General features: G+C 47.7%; 1 protein-coding gene across 11 annotated transcripts in view; it reads left to right on the forward strand.

Annotated features, from left to right (window-relative positions):
* Positions 1-24,708, forward strand: part of LOC135513243 (disks large homolog 1-like) — a 324,054-nt gene that overhangs the window by 89,211 nt on the left and 210,135 nt on the right. For all 11 annotated transcript variants that reach the window (XM_064936075.1, XM_064936074.1, XM_064936071.1 and 8 more), the window contains one exon: positions 23,297-23,605. In XM_064936075.1, the coding sequence (XP_064792147.1) occupies positions 23,297-23,605 (309 nt within the window). The remainder of the gene's footprint in view (positions 1-23,296; positions 23,606-24,708) is intronic.

Below are 24,708 nucleotides of genomic sequence, written 5' to 3' on the forward strand. Positions count from 1 at the left end.
CTCTCTGCGCCTCTGGGCGATTCCCTTCCTCCCCTCCTCAACCCTCTCACTGTCTCATGTAATAACACTCTGGCCAACACACTCTGGCTAATTAAACTCTTATTATAAAATGTATAGTAAGAGTTAGGATGTTTTTTTTTTCACGTTTAAAGTGGGATTGAAAAGAATTAATTGTGATTTAAAAAAAAAATATTAGTATTTTTTTTGTCACACAAGATACTCAAGTGAAAAGATGATTATATACAGTACCAGTGAAGGTTTGGACACCTACTAACTCTAGGGTTTTTCTTTATTTTGACTATTTTCTACATTGTAGAATAATAGTGAAGACATCAACACTATGAAATCAGGTAGTAACTAAAAAAGTGTTTAACAAATCAAAATATATATTTCATTTTAGATTCTTAGATTCTTCAAAGTAGACACCCTTTGCCTTGATGACAGCTTTGCACACTCTTGGTATTCTCTCAACCAGCTTTATTGTTTTGATTTATTTGACCTTTATAGGTAAGTCAACTAGGCAAGTCAGTTAAGAACAAATTGTTATTTTCAATGTCGGCCTAGGAACACAGTGGGTTAACTGCCTTGTTCAGGGGCAGAACGGCTAGCTTCATGAGGTAGTCACTGAGTAATTGCCTCCTTTATTTTCAAGCATGGTGGTGGCTGCATCATGGAATGAGTATGCTTGACATCGGCAAAGACTTGAGAGTTTTTCAGGATAAAAAGAAAAGGGGCACAGGCAAAATCCTCGAGGAAAACCTGCTCTGGTAGAGGAATTCACTTTTCAGAAGGCCAATACCATCTACACTGGAGTTGTTTACTAAGAAGACAGTGGCTGTTTCTGATTGGCCAAGTTATAGGTTTTACTTAAATCTGCATGAAAATTGCTTCTCTAGCCATGTTCCCCAAGACATTGACAGAGCTTGAAGAGCTTTGAAAAGAATAATGGGCAAATATTGCACAATCCAACGCTCTTAGATACTTACCCAAGAAGACTCACAGCTTCCACTTTGCCTTTAGAGTATTTTGTGTAAATAGTTGACAAAAAAATGCGAGTTAAATCCATTCTAATTCCACTTTGAAACACAATACCAATTTTTTTTGGTGTGTTTTTTTGTTGTTGAATTTTTACCCCTTTTTCTCCCCAATTTCGTGGTGTACAGCGCCCTTAACCACTGTGCCACCCGGGAGGCCCGAAACACAACACAATTTGAAAACATCCAAGCAGGGGTGAATATGACCAAAAAAGGGTCATGGAAGCATTTTCTTTTGTTTTTTACATTACATCAGGCAACATACCGTAAATCCTACAGGCAACATACCGTAAATCCTACAGGCAACATACCGTAAATCCTACAGGCAACATACCGTAAATCCTACAGGCAACATACCGTAAATCCTACAGGCAACATACCGTAAATCCTACAGGCAACATACCGTAAATCCTACAGGCAACATACCGTAAATCCTACAGGCAACATACCGTAAATCCTACAGGCAACATACCGTAAATCCTACAGGCAACATACCGTAAATCCTACAGGCAACATACCGTAAATCCTACAGGCAACATACCGTAAATCCTACAGGCAACATACCGTAAATCCTACAGGCAACATACCGTAAATCCTACAGGCAACATACCGTAAATCTTACAGGCAACATACCGTAAATAGTACAGGCAACATACCGTAAATCCTACAGGCAACACACCGTAAATCCTACAGGCAACACACCGTAAATCCTACAGGCAACACACCGTAAATCCTACAGGCAACACACCGTAAATCCTACAGGCAACACACCGTAAATCCTACAGGCAACATACCGTAAATCCTACAGGCAACATACCGTAAATCCTACAGGCAACATACCGTAAATCCTACAGGCAACATACCGTAAATCCTACAGGCAACATACCGTAAATCTTACAGGCAACATACCGTAAATCCTACAGGCAACATACCGTAAATCCTACAGGCAACATACCGTAAATCCTACAGGCAACATACCGTAAATCCTACAGGCAACATACCGTAAATACTACAGGCAACATACCGTAAATCCTGCAATGTGAAAAGTGTGTTAGAAGTGTTAGTAGGAAGGTAGGCCAATACAGCGGACTGGTGATTTTATAGGGTTAAAGGTCAGGCTGGGATGGCGTTATTGGGTTAAAGGTCAGGCTGGGATGGCGTTATTGGGTTAAGGTCAGGCTGGGATGGCGTTATTGGGTTAAGGTCAGGCTAGGATGGCGTTATTGGGTTAAGGTCAGGCTAGGATGGCGTTATTGGGTTAAGGTCAGGCTGGGATGGCGTTATTGGGTTAAGGTCAGGCTGGGATGGCGTTATTGGGTTAAGGTCATGCTGGGATGGCGTTATTGGGTTAAGGTCAGGCTGGGATGGCGTTATTGGGTTAAGGTCATGCTGGGATGGCGTTATTGGGTTAAGGTCAGGCTGGGATGGCGTTATTGGGTTAAGGTCATGCTGGGATGGCGTTATTGGGTTAAGGTCATGCTGGGATGGCGTTATTGGGTTAAGGTCATGCTGGGATGGCGTTATTGGGTTAAGGTCAGGCTAGGATGGCGTTATTGGGTTAAGGTCAGGCTGGGATGGCGTTATTGGGTTAAGGTCAGGCTGGGATGGCGTTATTGGGTTAAGGTCAGGCTAGGATGGCGTTATTGGGTTAAGGTCAGGCTGGGATGGCGTTATTGGGTTAAGGTCATGCTGGGATGGCGTTATTGGGTTAAGGTCATGCTGGGATGGCGTTATTGGGTTAAGGTCAGGCTGGGATGGCGTTATTGGGTTAAGGTCATGCTGGGATGGCGTTATTGGGTTAAGGTCATGCTGGGATGGCGTTATTGGGTTAAGGTCAGGCTGGGATGGCGTTATTGGGTTAAGGTCAGGCTAGGATGGCGTTATTGGGTTAAGGTCAGGCTGGGATGGCGTAATGGGTTAAGGTCAGGCTGGGATGGCGTTATTGGGTTAAGGTCAGGCTGGGATGGCGTTATTGGGTTAAGGTCAGGCTGGGATGGCGTTATTGGGTTAAGGTCAGGCTAGGATGGCGTAATGGGTTAAGGTCATGCTGGGATGGCGTTATTGGGTTAAGGTCAGGCTGGGATGGCGTTATTGGGTTAAGGTCAGGCTGGGATGGCGTTATTGGGTTAAGGTCATGCTGGGATGGCGTTATTGGGTTAAGGTCATGCTGGGATGGCGTTATTGGGTTAAGGTCATGCTGGGATGGCGTTATTGGGTTAAGGTCATGCTGGGATGGCGTTATTGGGTTAAGGTCAGGCTGGGATGGCGTTATTGGGTTAAGGTCATGCTGGGATGGCGTTATTGGGTTAAGGTCAGGCTGGGATGGCGTTATTGGGTTAAGGTCAGACTGGGATGGCGTTATTGGGTTAAGGTCATGCTGGGATGGCGTTATTGGGTTAAGGTCAGGCTAGGATGGCGTAATGGGTTAAGGTCAGGCTGGGATGGCGTTATTGGGTTAAGGTCATGCTGGGATGGCGTTATTGGGTTAAGGTCAGGCTGGGATGGCGTTATTGGGTTAAGGTCATGCTGGGATGGCGTTATTGGGTTAAGGTCATGCTGGGATGGCGTTATTGGGTTAAGGTCAGGCTGGGATGGCGTTATTGGGTTAAGGTCAGGCTGGGATGGCGTTATTGGGTTAAGGTCATGCTGGGATGGCGTAATGGGTTAAGGTCAGGCTGGGATGGCGTTATTGGGTTAAGGTCATGCTGGGATGGCGTTATTGGGTTAAGGTCAGGCTGGGATGGCGTTATTGGGTTAAGGTCATGCTGGGATGGCGTTATTGGGTTAAGGTCATGCTGGGATGGCGTTATTGGGTTAAGGTCAGGCTGGGATGGCGTTATTGGGTTAAGGTCATGCTGGGATGGCGTTATTGGGTTAAGGTCAGGCTAGGATGGCGTTATTGGGTTAAGGTCAGGCTGGGATGGCGTTATTGGGTTAAGGTCAGGCTGGGATGGCGTTATTGGGTTAAGGTCAGGCTGGGATGGCGTTATTGGGTTAAGGTCAGGCACCGCTCCAGAATCTCCCATAGGTGTTCAATTGGGTTGAGATCTGGTGACTGAGAGAAACACACATTAAACCCTCTGTGTTCTTTTAGATCTCCTCTTCTAGCCAAAATAATGGGCAACTTAGCATTTTGATAAAGATGTTTGATTTGAGCCAGTTTGCAACAGCAGGAAAACAATCCTGCAGCAACAGGACATTTGAATTAGAACTAATGGACATTTTTGAAGGAGTTGATGATAAATTTTTCATAAAGGGAAAATAAAGTCTGAAATGTCTAAGGTACAAAGTTCAGAAGCCTTTTTAAACTTCAGATATACTACGGCAGGTTGCACCGACATGGAGAACCTCTTAACCTGGGTTAAATCAAGGCTTATCTGTTAGTCTTGTTGCACCAAATGTTAAACCTAGTTTTAATTTAATTCTTCATCTGATCTATATTTTAGTTTTTACTTTTAATTTAGATCAATTTGAAGCCTGTTGCAATTATTATATATTTTTAATATAAATTTAGATTGGAGATTAATCTCCAAACTGCCACTTGATGTGGTTTAACTGACTAAATGCCAGCAAATCTGCTGTGGAGACACCAGAACGACAGAGTTCCTCAGAGAGTTTTATGGTAATATTGAGATTTTCAAAGAGATGCCGCTTCTCCAAGGACTCTGTAATGCAACTGGAAAGAAAGGCTGGACCAACCGTGAAGTATGGGAGTGATAGGAACAACACTGTACCCCCAGTACTTCAGCTCCTGGTGGCCCGAAGGTTCTGTGTAACTGGATGTTTCCAGATGGTGGTTGGGGATTGTTTTGGACTCTACAAGTCAACCGTCTGCAGGATTCTAACCAGAGTGTCCAGTGCTTTTGTTGGTCTGAAGAATAAGATACATTCAATCCTACAGTGGAATCGCCAGCTGGATTTTACAGGAGAGCTAGATTTCCAGGTGTACTAGGGGCGATAGACTGTACACACATTCTTATTCCCAACTCTTGTGGCGTTGAATGGAGAACTATTCCGTAATCAGAAAGCACACTGGTCCATCAACGTGCAGACTGTCACTGATGACAACAATCAGCTCACCAACATCCTAGCTAGGATGGCCAGGATCCACCCATGACATCAGTATCTTTGACAATAGTCATCTGTGTGCAATGCTGGAAAGAGGGGCATATCAAGGCCACCTTCTAGGTGATAATGGACATGCATGTCATGGGTACCTTATGACTCCGCTTTTAAACCCCCAGACACACACACACACACACACACACACACACACACACACACACACACACACACACACACACACACACACAGAGACAGAGACAGAGAAAAAAACACCATCTCTCCTATCCTGACAAGAGATCTCTGAGAGAGAGAGAGAGAACACCATCTCTCATATCCTGACTAGAGATCTCTGAGAGAGAGAGAGAGAAAACACCATCTCTCCTATCCTGACTAGAGATCTCTGAGAGAGAGAGAGAGAGAGAGAGAACACCATCTCTCATATCCTGACGAGATCTCTGAGAGAGAGAGAGAGAACACCATCTCTCCTATCCTGACTAGAGATCTCTGAGAGAGAGAGAGAGAGAGAACACACCATCTCTCATATCCTGACAAGAGATCTCTGAGAGACAGAGACAGAGAGAAAACACCATCTCTCCTATCCTGACTAGAGATCTCTGAGAGAGAGAGAGAGAGAGAACACCATCTCTCCTATCCTGACGAGATCTCTGAGAGAGAGAGAGAGAACACCATCTCTCCTATCCTGACTAGAGATCTCTGAGAGAGAGAGAGAGAGAGAGAACACCATCTCTCCTATCCTGACTAGAGATCTCTGAGAGAGAGAGAGAGAACACCATCTCTCCTATCCTGACTAGAGATCTCTGAGAGAGAGAGAGAGAGAGAGAGAACACCATCTCTCATATCCTGACGAGATCTCTGAGAGAGAGAGAGAGAGAGAACACCATCTCTCATATCCTGACTAGAGATCTCTGAGAGAGAGAGAACACCATCTCTCCTATCCTGACGAGATCTCTGAGAGAGAGAGAGAGAGAGAACACCATCTCTCCTATCCTGACTAGAGATCTCTGAGAGAGAGAGAGAGAGAGAGAACACCATCTCTCATATCCTGACGAGATCTCTGAGAGAGAGAGAGAGAGAGAACACCATCTCTCATATCCTGACTAGAGATCTCTGAGAGAGAGAGAACACCATCTCTCCTATCCTGACGAGATCTCTGAGAGAGAGAGAGAGAACACCATCTCTCCTATCCTGACGAGATCTCTGAGAGAGAGAGAGAGAACACCATCTCTCCTATCCTGACTAGAGATCTCTGAGAGAGAGAGAGAGAGAGAACACCATCTCTCATATCCTGACGAGATCTCTGAGAGAGAGAGAGAACACCATCTCTCCTATCCTGACAAGAGATATCTGAGAGAGAGAGAGAGAGAGAACACCATCTCTCATATCCTGACAAGAGATCTCTGAGAGAGAGAGAGAACACCATCTCTCCTATCCTGACTAGAGATATCTGAGAGAGAGAGAGAAAACACCATCTCTCATATCCTGACAAGAGATCTCTGAGAGAGAGAGAGAGAACACCATCTCTCCTATCCTGACTAGAGATATCTGAGAGAGAGAGAGAAAACACCATCTCTCATATCCTGACTAGAGATCTCTGAGAGAGAGAGAGAGAGAGAACACCATCTCTCCTATCCTGACAAGAGATATCTGAGAGAGAGAGAGAGAGAGAGAGAACACCATCTCTCATATCCTGACAAGAGATCTCTGAGAGAGAGAGAGAACACCATCTCTCCTATCCTGACTAGAGATATCTGAGAGAGAGAGAGAAAACACCATCTCTCATATCCTGACTAGAGATCTCTGAGAGAGAGAGAGAGAGAGAACACCATCTCTCATATCCTGACAAGAGATCTCTGAGAGAGAGAGAGAGAACACCATCTCTCATATCCTGACAAGAGATCTCTGAGAGAGAGAGAGAGAGAGAACACCATCTCTCCTATCCTGACAAGAGATATCTGAGAGAGAGAGAGAACACCATCTCTCCTATCCTGACAATAGAGCTCAAGATTTCCGTGCCTGCACGAAGATGGACACTACACTGACATTATTGCAGTGGTAGTTCTGTATAACCTTGGTAGGAGACAAGGAGAAGAGCTACCTGAGGCGGTCTTACCTGAGGAGGTCTTACCTGAGGCGGTCTTACCTGAGGCGGTCTTACCTGAGGAGGTCTTACCTGAGGAGGATGAAGATGGCCAGGTGCAACATGCTGCAAATGGAATGCTGTGAGGAGAACCTTGATTGAGACTGAGGTGTAAATAATGTAACATTGGTAACATGTAAAAAGTAATATTATATTTTGATCGACACAATTTCTAAGTAGGCATTCGGTATTAACATGCATTATTAAGACATTGTTATTCTCAGTACCATACCGGGTGGAACTGAAAACACCAGAACACTAAGAGTGGGGACAAGACTGGAGGACACCAAATTGCTTGGGAAAGCATTTGTTTTAATAAATAAAAAGATGAGCATTCTTCACACACTGGGCATTTGTTTCCCTGAATGAGTTTCTGTTTCTGAATTTGCAGTATCTCTCTTTGTAAATTCAAGACCTCAATCTGCAGTAGATTTTTCTCTCTTTTTCCAGCCTCCAAAAACATCAATATGAGCTTGGTTCATGTCAGTTCTGGGGCGTTTGCTTGGCCTCTGGTGTTTTTTCTGCTGGTGCAAGATCCAGGCGATGCTGTTTCTCCACGGCAACAGGGTGTAAGCTCAACTAAAGGAAAGGAACAGCTATTTAATCGGTGTTTTATGAAATGCCCAGCCTTGGTACGAATTATGATGTTATGCAACATGCTGAAACGGGACTGATAACGGAAACACTGTAGTGAAGTAGCATTAATGTTAGTTTTAACGTGTGTTATGGTCATTGATGTTTACCAGTTATTTATGCTTACTGAATTTTGGTGGGTCGAGTTGTCTGTCGTCATCATAGGGGTTAAGGGTCAAACTACTGGGGAATCAGCTCGCATATCTTCTGGGAGAGAGGATCTATTCCCTTGGATGGAGGCCCCCCTTCCGGTCTGAAATGGCCCCCCGCTTCTCCTCTGCCGCGTCCTTTTCCAGCACGCCTTCATCTGATTTGTGTCTCTCTTCTTTTTTTAATCCCTGTCGATCCATTAAATCGTTCTTATAAAATGGTCCAGGTGCCTGTCTATCTTTTTGTCCTCCAGTACGTTGCTAAACTACTCCTTAAGCTGCTGACGAGGGGTTATTCATTAGCTGTCAGGTGGCTAGCGGACAAATAATAAATGGTTAATTAAGTAATGACAATAATAATTGATCTTATGCCAGCTAGCTTGGTTTATAAACTAGCTAGCCAGCTACAGTAGCTAACGTTAGTTAACAAACAAGTTGTCTGTCTAGTACTGGCAAATAACAGATTTTATTTCAAATGAGCCAACCCATGTGAACCTTTCACGAGGGAGTTGCAGCAGTGCTATATTATTATTTGATCAAGGAACAGCAACTTTGTTGCCTCATTTGTCAGGTAGGCTAGCTACTTTGTTTCAACTCACAAAACACCTCAATATTGGTGTAATGTGTCACTAATCATAGTTTAAAACCCGGTAATCACAGATTTACTGATCCAGATTCTAAATGAAGTGGTGCAACACATCTCTGATTTTAATTCTAAACCTAGATTTACAAAAACCGAGATTAGCTCTAATCCTAGAATATGTTGGTGCAACCCACCCTACAAGTTTTACATTTACTGCATTGCAGGACAGTTCTGCAACTGGGTGATCAAATTAAGATCCTACATCTGTAAATGATCCAATGCAATGTTAATTGCTTAATTAACTCCAGAACCAAACCTGTGTGACAGAACCTGCTTGCAATGTACTTTCTGTCCCTCAGTTACGCAAGTGTTTCCTTTATTTTGGCTGTATATTGAGTACTCTGACTGCACCGGCAATATTTAACCCACATCAAACAGCTGTGGTTATATGCAGCTGAGCTGTCACATTTGGAGGGACTGACTGACTGATTGGCTGACTGGGAGCACTGCTCTTTTGGCCTCTGGGCTTCTGTAATTAGCCTCACACAGATGCTGCTAATCCTCTCATCTTCTAATCCTCTCATCTTTCTCTGTCCATCTTCTAATCCTCTCATCTTTCTCTATCCATCTGCTAATCCTCTCATCTTTCTCTATCCATCTTCTTCCTCTCATCTTTCTCTATCCATCTTCTAATCCTCTCATCTTCCTCTATCCATCTGCTAATCCTCTCATCTTTCTCTATCCATCTTCTAATCCTCTCATCTTTCTCTATCCATCTTCTAATCCTCTCATCTTTCTCTATCCATCTTCTAATCCTCTCATCTTCCTCTATCCATCTTCTAATCCTCTCATCTTCCTCTATCCATCTGCTAATCCTCTCATCTTTCTCTATCCATCTTCTAATCCTCATCTTTCTCTATCCATCTTCTAATCCTCTCATCTTCCTCTATCCATCTTCTAATCCTCTCATCTTCCTCTATCCATCTTCTAATCCTCTCATCTTCTAATCCTCTCATCTTCCTCTATCCATCTGCCAATCCTCTCATCTTCTAATCCTCTCATCTTCCTCTCCATCTGCTAATCCTCTCATCTTTCTCTATCCATCTTCTAATCCTCTCATCTTTCTCTATCCATCTTCTAATCCTCTCATCTTTCTCTATCCATCTTCTAATCCTCTCATCTTCCTCTATCCATCTTCTAATCCTCTCATCTTCCTCTATCCATCTGCTAATCCTCTCATCTTTCTCTATCCATCTTCTAATCCTCATCTTTCTCTATCCATCTTCTAATCCTCTCATCTTCCTCTATCCATCTTCTAATCCTCTCATCTTCCTCTATCCATCTTCTAATCCTCTCATCTTCTAATCCTCTCATCTTCCTCTATCCATCTGCCAATCCTCTCATCTTCTAATCCTCTCATCTTCCTCTCCATCTGCTAATCCTCTCATCTTTCTCTATCCATCTTCTCATCTTCCTCTATCCATCTTCTAATCCTCTCATCTTCCTCTATCCATCTTCTAATCCTCTCATCTTCCCCTCTTCTCTTCCTCTATCCATCTTCACTTTTTCTCCTCTCCCCTCATACCTTACATCTCACTCCTTTCTCCGGTTTTCTGTCATTCGCGTGTACTGTACTGTAGGTTGAGGCCTGGCGTTGTATACTGGCCGTGGTTGTACACAAGTCATACACCCATGTTTGACTGGGAGGCTCAGGCTATTATGTAAATCAGTGTCATGTAGTAAAGTGTAGGACTAGAGCAGACATGATGTGTGAGGTTGTGAGTCATTGGGCCATGACTGGGATGGACAGTTTGGGCTGTGACCGGAGATTGAAGGAGAAAATAGATTCTGTACCATCCTGGATATGGGATGCCCCCCTCACTCACTCACTCACTCACTCACTCACTCACTCACTCACTCACTCACTCACTCACTCACTCACTCACTCACTCACTCACTCACTCACTCACTCACTCACTCACTCACTCACTCACTCACTCACTCACTCACTCACTCACTCACTCACTCACTCACACACTCACCCTGCCTAATTTCTTTCCGTAGCTACACACACAGTCACACTGCCTGTCATGAGCCGGTCACGGCCAATACAAACCCAGTCAGACTCACAAAAGACAGAATAGAAATGGTATGTCTGTTTGTAGCCCGCTCACAGCTTAGTTAGTCGGTGTCAATGTTTAGTGGGTGGTTGGTTAGCTGTTTGACAGGATGCCACATGGCTGGTCGTCCCACGCTGCCAAAGCACACTCCTGCTTGGGGACCTGTACGGTATGTAGGTATGTATGTAGCCATCTCTAGCATAATGGTGGTGGTGATGAGGGACTCCTTGTTCAGGTAAAAATCATCAAGGCCCAGAATTTCAAAATTCTGTCAATCAAATCTCTCAAAGACGGTATGGCACATTCATAACATACATTAATATATATATACATATAGTATCTTTTGGTTAAAGACCTACAGGGCATTCGGAAAGTATTCAGACCCCTTGACTTTTTCCAGATTTTGTTATGTTACAGACTTATTCTAAAATGGATTAAATAGGTTTCCCCCTCATCAATCTACACACAATACCCCATAATGACAAAGAAAAAAATGTTTTTCTGATTTATTTGCGAATGTATTAAAAATAAAAAACTGAAAACTTATTTACATAATACCCTTTACTATGAATCTCGACATTGAGCTCAGGTGCATCCTGTTTCCATTGATCAACCTTGATGTTCCTACAACTTGATTAGATTCCACCTGTGGTAAATTAAATTGATTGGACATGATTTGGAAAGGCACACAACCTGTCTATATAATGTCCCACAGTTGACAGTGCATGTCTGACCAAAAAATCAAGCCATGAGGTTGAAGGAATTGTCCGTAGAGCTCTGAGACGGGATTGTGTCGAGGCACAGATCTGGGGAAGGGTGACAAAAAATGTCTGCGGGATTGAAGGTCCCCAAGAACACAGTGGCCTCCATCATTCTTAAGTGGAAAAAGTTTGGAACCACCAAGACTCTTCCTGCAGGAATGTCCACCAAGGCTGTTGCCAGAGAATTTAATGTTCTATTTTATTTTTTTACCATAAGTCGTTTTAGAGAATTTGGCTGTACGTCCGACTAGCATCACAATTGTAGCCCACGTGTAACCACACCAGCTTAGGACAACCACATCCTGCTTCTTCACCTGCGGGATCTGAGACCAGCCACCCGGACAGCTGATGAAACTGACGTGTATTTTTGTATGTAATTAAGCGCTTTTGTGGGGAAAAACTTATTCTGATTGGCTGGGCCTGGCTCCCCAGTGAGTGGGCCTGGCTCCCCAGTGCGTGGTCCTGGCTCCCCAGTGAGTGGTCCTGGCTCCCCAGTGAGTGGGCCTGGCTCCCCAGTGAGTGGGCCTGGCTCCCCAGTGCGTGGTCCTGGCTCCCCAGTGAGTGGTCCTGGCTCCCCAGTGAGTGGGCCTGGCTCCCCAGTGAGTGGGCCTGGCTCCCCAGTGAGTGGGCCTGGCTCCCCAGTGAGTGGGCCTGGCTCCCCAGTGAGTGGTCCTGGCTCCCCAGTGAGTGGTCCTGGCTCCCCAGTGAGTGGTCCTGGCTCCCCAGTGAGTGGACCTGGCTCCCAAATGGGTGGTCCTGGCTCCCCAGTGAGTGGTCCTGGCTCCCCAGTGAGTGGTCCTGGCTCCCCAGTGAGTGGTCCTGGCTCCCCAGTGAGTGGTCCTGGCTCCCCAGTGAGTGGGCCTGGTTCCCCAGTGAGTGGTCCTGGCTCCCCAGTGAGTGGGCCTGGCTCCCCAGTGAGTGGGCCTGGCTCCCCAGTGAGTGGGCCTGGTTCCCCAGTGAGTGGTCCTGGTTCCCAAATGGGTGGTCCTGGCTCCCCAGTGGGTGGTCCTGGCTCCCCAGTGAGTGGGCCTGGTTCCCCAGTGAGTGGTCCTGGTTCCCCAGTGAGTGGTCCTGGCTCCCCAGTGAGTGGTCCTGGCTCCCCAGTGAGTGGTCCTGGCTCCCCAGTGAGTGGTCCTGGCTCCCCAGTGAGTGGTCCTGGCTCCCAAATGGGTGGTCCTGGCTCCCCAGTGGGTGGTCCTGGCTCCCCAGTGGGTGGTCCTGGCTCCCCAGTGGGTGGTCCTGGCTCCCCAGTGAGTGGTCCTGGCTCCCCAGTGGGTGGTCCTGGCTCCCCAGTGAGTGGTCCTGGCTCCCCAGTGAGTGGTCCTGGCTCCCCAGTGAGTGGTCCTGGCTCCCCAGTGAGTGGTCCTGGCTCCCCAGTGAGTGGGCCTGGCTCCCCAGTGAGTGGTCCTGGCTCCCAAATGGGTGGTCCTGGCTCCCCAGTGAGTGGGCCTGGTTCCCCAGTGAGTGGACCTGGCTCCCCAGTGAGTGGTCCTGGCTCCCAAATGGGTGGCCCAATGCCCTCCCAGGCCCTATGCCCTCCCAGGCCCTATGCCCTCCCAGGCCCTATGCCCTCCCAGGCCCTATGCCCTCCCAGGCCCTATGCCCTCCCAGGCCCACCCATGGCTGCGCCCCTGCCTAGTCATGTGAAATAATGCATTTATTTCAATTGCCTGATTTCCTTATATGAACTGTAACTCAGTAAAATGGTTGAAATTGTTGCATGTTGCGTTTCATATTTTTGTTCAGTGTATATTTATGCCACAAGCTAAAAACACAGAGCCTAACGTTAGCTAGCTAGCTTGCTGCTAGGAGGATGTCATGTCATTGGAGGAGGAGCCTAATGTTAGCTAGCTAGCTAGCTGCTAGGAGGATGTCATGCCATTGGAGGAGGACCCTAACGTTAGCTAGCTGCTAGGAGGATGTCATGTCATTGGAGGAGGACCCTAACTTTAGCTAGCTAGCTAGCTGCTAGGAGGATGTCATGTCATTGGAGGAGGACCCTAACGTTAGCTAGCTAGCTGCTAGGAGGATGTCATGTCATTGGAGGAGGACCCTAACGTTAGCTAGCTAGCTGCTAGGAGGATGTCATGCCATTGGAGGAGAGGGTGACTTTTTCCCCTCCATTGTTTTTCGGTGGCTACACACAGCTAGAGATGCAGGTGCCATTTAGTTATCTAGCAAGAACTTCATCTACTGTTAGCCAGAGTGAATTTGCAAATGCACGAGATATGCTAGCAAACGGGATATCTAGCTAGCTACTCTGATTTCGGAGCACTCTCGTCTGTGTGTAACTGATGAATTTACCCGCTGAATATGACCGGTGTCAGTAAATGTAGGCCAAAAAAAAGTAATAGTTACACACAAACTCTCTCTAGATAACATATAAACAGCCTAACCAGCTCTGCTAGGGCGAGTAAAATGACCAAGAGTTCTCTCATTTGTGTCTGGAAGTAGCAGGTTAGATTGGGTGCTTGGTTGGGACAAGGCGTGCATTGGCAGGCAAGCTGCAGAAGGACCAGTAGGCTACAATCCCCCATCGTTTGTCAGTGCAATTTTGACGTCCAACTATCTGAAAAAGTTTGAGAGGGTTTAATCTAATGTTCCTTCGTTAGAGTTTTAGCACATCTTGCTCCGGCTAGCATTAGTTGTTGATCTTGTTGTTGATGTGCGTAACTGATGGAGAGAGAGCCTACCTTTTCATGGTTGTTTGATCATTAGGACTGTAACATTCCCAAATATAAGAGGGATTCCTGGGATATTTGCATGAAATCCATTCAGGTGTATTTTGTTGCGAATGCGTTCTAATTATCCAAAGGCACGCTATTACAACAGCTTGTAAACACACAGTCCAGTTCAAAGTGAATGATGGCAGGCCCTACTGCCTGTAAACACACAGTCCAGTTCAAAGTGAATGATGGCAGGCCCTACTGCCTGTAAACACACAGTCCAGATCAAAGTGAATGATGGCAGGCCCTACTGCCTGTAAACACACAGTCCAGTTCATAGTGAATGATGACAGGCCCTACTGCCTGTAAACACACAGTCCAGTTCATAGTGAATGATGACAGGCCCTACTGCCTGTAAACACACAGTCCAGTTCATAGTGAATGATGACAGGCCCTACTGCCTGTAAACACACAGTCCAGTTCATAGTGAATGATGACAGGCCCTACTGCCTGTAAACACACAGTCCAGTTCATAGTGAATGATGACAGGCCCTACTGCCTGTAAACACACTGTCCAGTTCATAGTGAATGATGACAGACCTGTTGTGGCAAATGGCTTGTTTGCATTACGGCCTACTGTAGCTCTGATTGGTCTATGGCTCACCGGTCTGTGTGGACTCCGGTCCTGGACGAGAGAGATGTTTTTATTAGGTTTTATTTACTGCGGTGTAAATTAAACCTTGTCCAAACTCACGGCTGCTCTCCCACTCTATATTTCTGTAGAATTATCACAAATGCCTGACTTAATTCCCAAACACTTTAAGAATTTATGAACACCTGAAAATGACCACATCTAAGTGTTCGCTTGTCAGAAAATGTTTTAAATTCTTCCTGGGGTGTATATGAACAGATTTAAAATAAGATTTCATGTTGCTTAAATGCTGTCAGTTCCACTTTTAAGTGAGCACAGTTTGCAACTTGTTCATTCAGTCATGAGAATGTAGGTATGGGCCTATGTCAGGCAGTGTGAGCTGAATCAATCACCGCCAGCACCCCTGGTGAGTAGAACCGTGAGAGCATCCCATCCGATCTCCTAGCCTAGTGGTTAGAGCGTTGGGCCAGTAACCGAAAGGTTGCTGGATTGAATCCCCGAGCTGACGAGGTAAAAATCTGTCGTTCTGCCCCTGAGCAACCCACTGTTCCCCGGGCAGTTAACCCACTGTTCCCCGGGCGCAGAAGACATGGATGTCGATTTAAGGCAGCCCCCCTCACCTCTCTGATCCAGAGGGGTTGGGTTAAATGCGGAAGACACATTTCAGTTGAAGGCATTCAGTTGGACAACTGACTAGGTATCCCCCCCCCACCTCTTTCCCCATCTCATCTCATCCTAGCCTTGACCATGAGCATTCTGAAATGACCCATGAGGTAACACTAGTCCGTGAGAGAGGGACACACACATGGGCTCATGCTTGAACACTCACTCACTCACTCACTCACTCACTCACTCACTCACTCACACACAGAGGTACAGTCTACAACCTGCCATGGAATCTAACCAAAATAAAAGAATATCTCAAAGCTACTAGGACCAGTCTGTCTGTTATGAAGATGAAGCATACCCTATGAGCAAGAGACTTTGACTGTACACAGCTCAGCTGCACACACACATTCCCATTAAATCTTCAAAGTCATTTAACATCCAGGACCTGCAGACCTACAGAACTACAGGCATATAGAACTACAGACGGACCTACAGGCATAGAGAACTACAGGCATATACAACTACAGACGGACCTACAGGCATATAGAACTACAGATAGACCTACAGGTATACAGAACTACAGAAAGACCTACAGGTATACAGAACTACAGACAGACCTACAGACCTACAGACCTACAGGCATATAGAACTACAGACCTACAGGTATACAGAACTACAGACCTACAGGTATACAGAACTACAGACCTACAGGTATACAGAACTACAGACCTACAGGTATACAGAACTACAGACAGACCAACATGTATACAGAACTACAGGCATACAGAACTACAGACAGACCTACAGGCATACAGAACTACAGATAGACCTACAGGTATACAGAACTACAGACCTACATGTATACAGAACTACAGCAGACCTACAGGGATACAGAACTACAGACAGACCTACATGTATACAGAACTACAGACAGACCTACATGTATACAGAACTACAGACAGACCTACATGTATACAGAACTACAGCAGACCTACAGGTATACTGAACTACAGATAGACCTACAGGCATACAGAACTACAGCAGACCTACAGGGATATAGAACTACAGAACTACAGGCCTACATGTATACAGAACTACAGACAGACCTACATGTATACAGAACTACAGACAGACCTACATGTATACAGAACTACAGCAGACCTACAGGCATACAGAACTACAGCAGACCTACAGGCATACAGAACTACAGACAGACCTATATGTATACAGAACTGCAGACAGATCTACAGGCATACAGAACTACAGATGGACCTGGCTGTATTGTGTCTTTTGTGGTGTGTGTGAACACATGGGGCCTCTGCTCTAAACCAGATTAGTGTCTTATTTGTGTGACTTCCACGACCGGGAGAAGAGGAAACTGTATCGGGTCGACACAGGGAGCTAATCCTGACACAATACTTCTACTTCCTCCATCTCTTTGCTCTAACGGCATGCTGCGGAAGGGTGTCTTTTATTTTATTTTTTAATTACCAAAAGTGGTCTGATTGTGCGCAGATAATTTGTACAGTAACTGTGTCTCCGTGACTGTGGTCGGTCTAGCACAGTTGGTGTTGATCGCCCTTTGCTGACCCCTTGACCCTCAAGAAGCCAGAGCAGCCTTCTGAGGGGGTCCGGAGGTTAAAGGTCAGACAGAGTGGACAAACCGCAGTATGGCCGGTGATGAGAGATGGGGTGGCATATACTCCCTGAGGCTGGCAGCTGAGTTGGCACAGCAGCTGTAAACTGACTAGATTAAGACTGTATGTGTGTCACGAGTTGCTGATTATTCTATTGTTCCTGGATCATTGTTCACATGTTTCTCCAAGGGGTTAAAAGATGGATATAAAGCAGGGATGTTGAAAACTATTAGTGTGTTGAGCAGCCCAACACCAGTACCCTCCCCAGCCTGGTTGAGCAGCCCAACACCAGTACCCTCCCCAGCCTGGTTGAGCAGCCCAACACCAGTACCCTCCCCAGCCTGGTTGAGCAGCCCAACACCAGTACCCTCCCCAGCCTGGTTGAGCAGCCCAACACCAGTACCCTCCCCAGCCTGGTTGAGCAGCCCAACACCAGTACCCTCCCCAGCCTGGTTTCACTGGAGAACTTTGCAAATTGGTGTCAGTGTGATGGCCCAGGTAGGGGGAGAGAGAGAGAGGGAGGGGGAGAGGGAATGGAGAGAAATGGAGAGAAGAAATGGAGAGAGGGAATGGAGAGAAATGGTGAGAGGGAGGTAGAGAGAGAAGGGGAGAGGGGGAGGAGAGGGAGGGTGGGGTCTTGTTAGGGTACACCTACAGTACCTGTATCATCAGGTTTATTTCGGGAGGTCCTCCTCTCCTCTCTATTCTCCCTCCCTCCCTCTCTCCACTCGTGTTCTTTTTCTCAATTTCCACCTTTTCTCTCTTTTCTTCTCTCCCTCTTTCTCCCCCTCTCTTTGCGCTCATATTCTCTCTTCTTCTCTCCTTGGGGACAGCCAGTGTCCTCATTCAGCTACGCCTGCAGACTCACATTAGACAGGAGTTAGAATACTTCCTTCTTTCTCTTTCAGCTACATGCCTTAAGTGAGGCGGCGGCTCAGTCCACTCCCACAGCAAGCCAGGGTTCTTCAAACCAGTCCAGTCCACTCCCACAGCAAGCCAGGGTTCTTCAAACCAGTCCAGTCCACTCCCACAGCAAGCCAGGGTTCTTCAAACCAGTCCAGTCCACTCCCACAGCAAGCCAGGGTTCTTCAAACCAGTCCAGTCCACTCCCACAGCAAGCCAGGGTTCTTCAAACCAGTCCAGTCCACTCCCACAGCAAGCCAGGGTTCTTCAAACCAGTCCAGTCCACTCCCACAGCAAGCCAGAGTTCTTCAAACCAGTCCAGTCCACTCCCACAGCAAGCCAGGGTTCTTCAAACCAGTCCAGTCCACTCCCACAGCAAGCCAGGGTTCTTCAAACCAGTCCAGTCCACTCCCACAGCAAGCCAGGGTTCTTCAAACCAGTCCAGTCCACTCCCACAGCAAGCCAGGGTTCTTCAAACCAGTCCAGTCCACTCCCACAGCAAGCCAGAGTTCTTCAAACCAGTCCAGTCCACTCCCACAGCAAGCCAGGGTTCTTCAAACCAGTCCAGTCCACTCCCACAGCAAGCCAGGGTTCTTCAAACCAGTCCAGTCCACTCCCACAGCAAGCCAGGGTTCTTCAAACCAGTCCAGTCCACTCCCACAGCAAGCCAGGGTTCTTCAAACCAGTCCAGTCTAGTCCCACAGCAAGCCAGGGTTCTTCAAACCAGTCCAGTCCAGTCCCACAGCAAGCCAGGGTTCTTCAAACCAGTCCAGTCCACTCCCACAGCAAGCTAGGGTTCTTCAAACCAGTCCAGTCCAGTCCCACAGCAAGCCAGGGTTCTTCAAACCAGTCCAGTCCACTCCCACAGCAAGCCAGGGTTATTCAAACCAGTCCAGTCCACTCCCACAGCAAGCCAGTGTTCTTCAAACCAGTCCAGTCTAGTCCCACAGCAAGCCAGGGTTTTTCAAACCAGTCCAGTCCCAAAGCAAGCCAGGGTTCTTCAAACCAGTCCAGTCCACTCCCACAGCAAGCCAGGGTTCTTCAAACCAGTCCAGTCCACTCCCACAGCAAGCCAGAGTTCTTCAAACCAGTCCAGTCCACTCCCACAGCAAGCCAGGGTTCTTCAAACCAGTCCAGTCCACTCCCACAGCAAGCCAGGGTTCTTCAAACCAGTCCAGTCCACTCCCACAGCAAGCCAGGGTTCTTCAAACCAGTCCAGTCCACTCCCACAGCAAGCCAGGGTTCTTCAAACCAGTCCAGTCTAGTCCCACAGCAAGCCAGGGTTCTTCAAACCAGTCCAGTCCAGTCCCACAGCAAGCCAGGGTTCTTCAAACCAGTCCAGTCCACTCCCACAGCAAGCTAGGGTTCTTCAAACCAGTCTAGTCCACTCCCACAGCAAGCCAGGGTTCTTCAAACCAGTCCAGTCCACTCCCACAGCAAGCCAGGGTTCTTCAAACCAGTTCAGTCCACTCCCACAGCAAACCAGGGTTCTTCAAACCAGTCCAGTCTAGTCCCACAGCAAGCCAGGGTTTTTCAAACCAGTCCAGTCCCAAAGCAAGCCAGGGTTCTTCAAACCAGTCTAGTCCACTCCCACAGCAAGCCAGGGCTCTTCAAACCAGTCTAGTCCACTCCCACAGCAAGCCAGAGCTCTTCAAACCAGTCTAGTCCACTCACACAGCAAGCCAGGGTTCTTCAAACCAGTCTAGTCCACTCCCATAGCAAGCCAGAGCTCTTCAAACCAGTCTAGTCCACTCCCAAAGCAAGCCAGTGTTCTTCAAACCAGTCTTGTCCCAAAGCAAGCAAGGGTTCTTGAAACCAGTCTAGTCCCACAGCAAGCCAGAGTTCTTCAAACCAGTCCAGTCCACTCCCACAGCAAGCCAGGGTTCTTCAAACCAGTCCAGTCCACTCCCACAGCAAGCCAGGGTTCTTCAAACCAGTCCAGTCCACTCCCACAGCAAGCCAGGGTTCTTCAAACCAGTCCAGTCCACTCCCACAGCAAGCTAGGGTTCTTCAAACCAGTCCAGTCCAGTCCCACAGCAAGCCAGGGTTCTTCAAACCAGTCCAGTCCACTCCCACAGCAAGCCAGGGTTATTCAAACCAGTCCAGTCCACTCCCACAGCAAGCCAGTGTTCTTCAAACCAGTCCAGTCTAGTCCCACAGCAAGCCAGGGTTTTTCAAACCAGTCCAGTCCCAAAGCAAGCCAGGGTTCTTCAAACCAGTCCAGTCCACTCCCACAGCAAGCCAGGGTTCTTCAAACCAGTCCAGTCCACTCCCACAGCAAGCCAGAGTTCTTCAAACCAGTCCAGTCCACTCCCACAGCAAGCCAGGGTTCTTCAAACCAGTCCAGTCCACTCCCACAGCAAGCCAGGGTTCTTCAAACCAGTCTAGTCCACTCCCACAGCAAGCCAGGGTTCTTCAAACCAGTCCAGTCCACTCCCACAGCAAGCCAGGGTTCTTCAAACCAGTCCAGTCTAGTCCCACAGCAAGCCAGGGTTCTTCAAACCAGTCCAGTCCAGTCCCACAGCAAGCCAGGGTTCTTCAAACCAGTCCAGTCCACTCCCACAGCAAGCTAGGGTTCTTCAAACCAGTCTAGTCCACTCCCACAGCAAGCCAGGGTTCTTCAAACCAGTCCAGTCCACTCCCACAGCAAGCCAGGGTTCTTCAAACCAGTTCAGTCCACTCCCACAGCAAACCAGGGTTCTTCAAACCAGTCCAGTCTAGTCCCACAGCAAGCCAGGGTTTTTCAAACCAGTCCAGTCCCAAAGCAAGCCAGGGTTCTTCAAACCAGTCTAGTCCACTCCCACAGCAAGCCAGGGCTCTTCAAACCAGTCTAGTCCACTCCCACAGCAAGCCAGAGCTCTTCAAACCAGTCTAGTCCACTCACACAGCAAGCCAGGGTTCTTCAAACCAGTCTAGTCCACTCCCATAGCAAGCCAGAGCTCTTCAAACCAGTCTAGTCCACTCCCAAAGCAAGCCAGTGTTCTTCAAACCAGTCTTGTCCCAAAGCAAGCAAGGGTTCTTGAAACCAGTCTAGTCCCACAGCAAGCCAGAGTTCTTCAAACCAGTCCAGTCCACTCCCACAGCAAGCCAGGGTTCTTCAAACCAGTCCAGTCCACTCCCACAGCAAGCCAGGGTTCTTCAAACCAGTCCAGTCCACTCCCACAGCAAGCCAGGGTTCTTCAAACCAGTCCAGTCCACTCCCACAGCAAGCCAGGGTTCTTCAAACCAGTCCAGTCTAGTCCCACAGCAAGCCAGGGTTCTTCAAACCAGTCCAGTCTAGTCCCACAGCAAGCCAGGGTTCTTCAAACCAGTCCAGTCCACTCCCACAGCAAGCCAGGGTTCTTCAAACCAGTCCAGTCCACTCCCACAGCAAGCCAGGGTTCTTCAAACCAGTCCAGTCCACTCCCACAGCAAGCTAGGGTTCTTCAAACCAGTCCAGTCCAGTCCCACAGCAAGCCAGGGTTCTTCAAACCAGTCCAGTCCACTCCCACAGCAAGCCAGGGTTATTCAAACCAGTCCAGTCCACTCCCACAGCAAGCCAGTGTTCTTCAAACCAGTCCAGTCTAGTCCCACAGCAAGCCAGGGTTTTTCAAACCAGTCCAGTCCCAAAGCAAGCCAGGGTTCTTCAAACCAGTCTAGTCCACTCCCACAGCAAGCCAGGGTTCTTCAAACCAGTCCAGTCCACTCCCACAGCAAGCCAGGCTTCTTCAAACCAGTCCAGTCCACTCCCACAGCAAGCCAGGGTTCTTCAAACCAGTCCAGTCCACTCCCACAGCAAGCCAGGGTTCTTCAAACCAGTTCAGTCCACTCCCACAGCAAACCAGGGTTCTTCAAACCAGTCCAGTCTAGTCCCACAGCAAGCCAGGGTTTTTCAAACCAGTCCAGTCCCAAAGCAAGCCAGGGTTCTTCAAACCAGTCTAGTCCACTCCCACAGCAAGCCAGGGCTCTTCAAACCAGTCTAGTCCACTCCCACAGCAAGCCAGAGCTCTTCAAACCAGTCTAGTCCACTCCCACAGCAAGCCAGAGCTCTTCAAACCAGTCTAGTCCACTCACACAGCAAGCCAGGGTTCTTCAAACCAGTCTAGTCCACTCCCATAGCAAGCCAGAGCTCTTCAAACCAGTCTAGTCCACTCCCAAAGCAAGCCAGTGTTCTTCAAACCAGTCTTGTCCCAAAGCAAGCAAGGGTTCTTGAAACCAGTCTAGTCCCAAAGCATGCCAGGGTTCTTCAAACCAGTCTAGTCCACTCCCACAGCAAGCCAGGGTTCGTCAAACCAGTCCAGTCCACTCCCACAGCAAGCCATGGCTCTTCAAACCAGTCCAGTCCACTCCCACAGCAAGCCATGGCTCTTCAAACCAGTCCAGTCCACACCCAAAGGAGGCCAGGGCTCTTCAAACCAGTCTAGTCCAGTACACTCCCAAAGTAGAGCACTTCAAACCACTGCCTCAAGAATTGCAATATTGTTTATTGTTTCCCCCTGGTAGTTCATTGATTGGTTAATGTCACTGATTGCCCAGAGAGTCCAATCATCTTGGTCTGAATTAGTACCACAACCTGTCTGCTAGTGGCCCAGATTAACAACGTCCTGCCCTGTAGCAGTGCTCTGCTAGTGGCCCAGATTAACAACGTCCTGCCCTGTAGCAGTGCTCTGCTAGTGGCCCAGATTAACAACGTCCTGACATCCTGCCCTGTAGCAGTGCTCTGCTAGTGGCCCAGATTAACAACGTCCTGACGTCCTGCCCTGTAGCAGTGCTCTGCTAGTGGCCCAGATTAACAACGTCCTGACGTCCTGCCCTGTAGCAGTGCTCTGCTAGTGGCCCAGATTAACAACGTCCTGCCCTGTAGCAGTGCTCTGCTAGTGGCCCAGATTAACAACGTCCTGACGTCCTGCCCTGTAGCAGTGCTCTGCTGGTTGATTGGGTGGGTCTGTGTTGTCACAGTGGAAGAGAGATGTGATCATGCTGTGTATGTCTCAGCAACATTATGTTATTGTTATTTATTGTAGCTATATCATCATGGAACGATGGGACACACTCCTAAAGATATTAGTTACACACCGGGCCAACACCTGGCCTGATCTACAGCTAGACACACACATGCACGCACTACACATGCACGCACTACACATGCACGCACTACACATGCACGCACTATAGCATAAACGCATTCACACGCACGCACACGCAAACACACACAGTGTGATGGCACACAGTCTGTTTGGTCTTCTGACAGTTCTCTCTGAGTGACACTAAGCCCATTTAGAAGTGCTTTAGTCCTCTTCCACCGTGACCTCAAAACTAACAGAAACCTCCCCCCTTCCCTCTACAGAAGTACAGGATTCAGGATGAGGATGGTTCTACCCCCCAGCAGGACCAGGGTCAGTCTCAGGCCTGTCCCCAGCACCCCTACCCCAGCCTGGAGGAGAGAGGCAGAGAGCGGGAGCTGCCAGGGAGCCATCACGGGACCCTCCGCAGCCACCATGGAGGAGGAACCCTGGACGGGTACCACCAGGGCAGGGGAGAGAGAGAGGGCAGGGGGGAGGGACGGCCAGAGCTGGTCCAGGTAGCGGAGAAAAACCTGTCTCAGATAGAGAACGTCCATGGATATGTCTCCCACGCACACATCTCCCCTATGAAGGTAGGACACTGCATATATGTACATGGTGTTGACAGACAAACATATGGTACATGATGTTGACAGACAAACATACGGTGCATGGTGTTGACAGACAAACATACGGTGCACGTTGTTGACAGACAAACATACGGTGCACGTTGTTGACAGACAAACATACGGTGCATGGTGTTGACAGACAAACATACGGTGCACGTTGTTCACAGACAAACATACGGTGCATGGTGTTGACAGACAAACATACGGTGCATGTTGTTGACAGACAAACATACGGTGCATGGTGTTGACAGACAAACATACGGTGCATGGTGTTGACAGACAAACATACAGTGCATGGTGTTGACAGACAAACATACGGTGCATGGTGTTGACAGACAAACATACGGTGCATGTTGTTGACAGACAAACATACGGTGCATGGTGTTGACAGACAAACATACGGTGCATGGTGTTGACAGACAAACATACGGTGCATGTTGTTGACAGACAAACATACGGTGCACGTTGTTGACAGACAAACATACGGTGCACGTTGTTGACAGACAAACATACGGTGCACGTTGTTGACAGACAAACATACGGTGCATGATGTTATCACAGACATACGGTATATGGTTGCATGCACATGAAAGTGAGCGGTTGATATATTTCCCTCCCTCCCTCCCTCCCTCCCTCCCTCCCTCCCTCCCTCCACTTATTTTTTAAATATCTTTATCTGCTTTATACTTTCCTATTTATACACCTACCTTTTAACACGCTTGTACACGATACCATAATAGAAGCCCCTTTAGTGCTTGCATCAACACACAAAGCATTAGAAGGAGAAACTCCTCCAGGGCTGTTTCAAAAGGCCTGCACATTTCAATGTTGGCACAGCCATGGTAAGAACCAGAGATACGCACAAGCAGTTGACAAGCGTGTGTCTTTACCATAGACTGTATGGTGCTACCATGTTGTCTCTGTATGGTGCTACCATGTTGTCTCTGTATGGTGCTACCATGTTGTCTCTGTATGGTGCTACCGTGTTGTCTCTGTATGGTGCTACCGTGTTGTCTCTGTATGGTGCTACCGTGTTGTCTCTGTATGGTGCTACCATGTTGTCTCTG

The sequence above is a fragment of the Oncorhynchus masou genome, chromosome 24 (genome assembly GCF_036934945.1).
Source record: "Oncorhynchus masou masou isolate Uvic2021 chromosome 24, UVic_Omas_1.1, whole genome shotgun sequence".
NCBI lineage: Eukaryota > Metazoa > Chordata > Actinopteri > Salmoniformes > Salmonidae > Oncorhynchus > Oncorhynchus masou.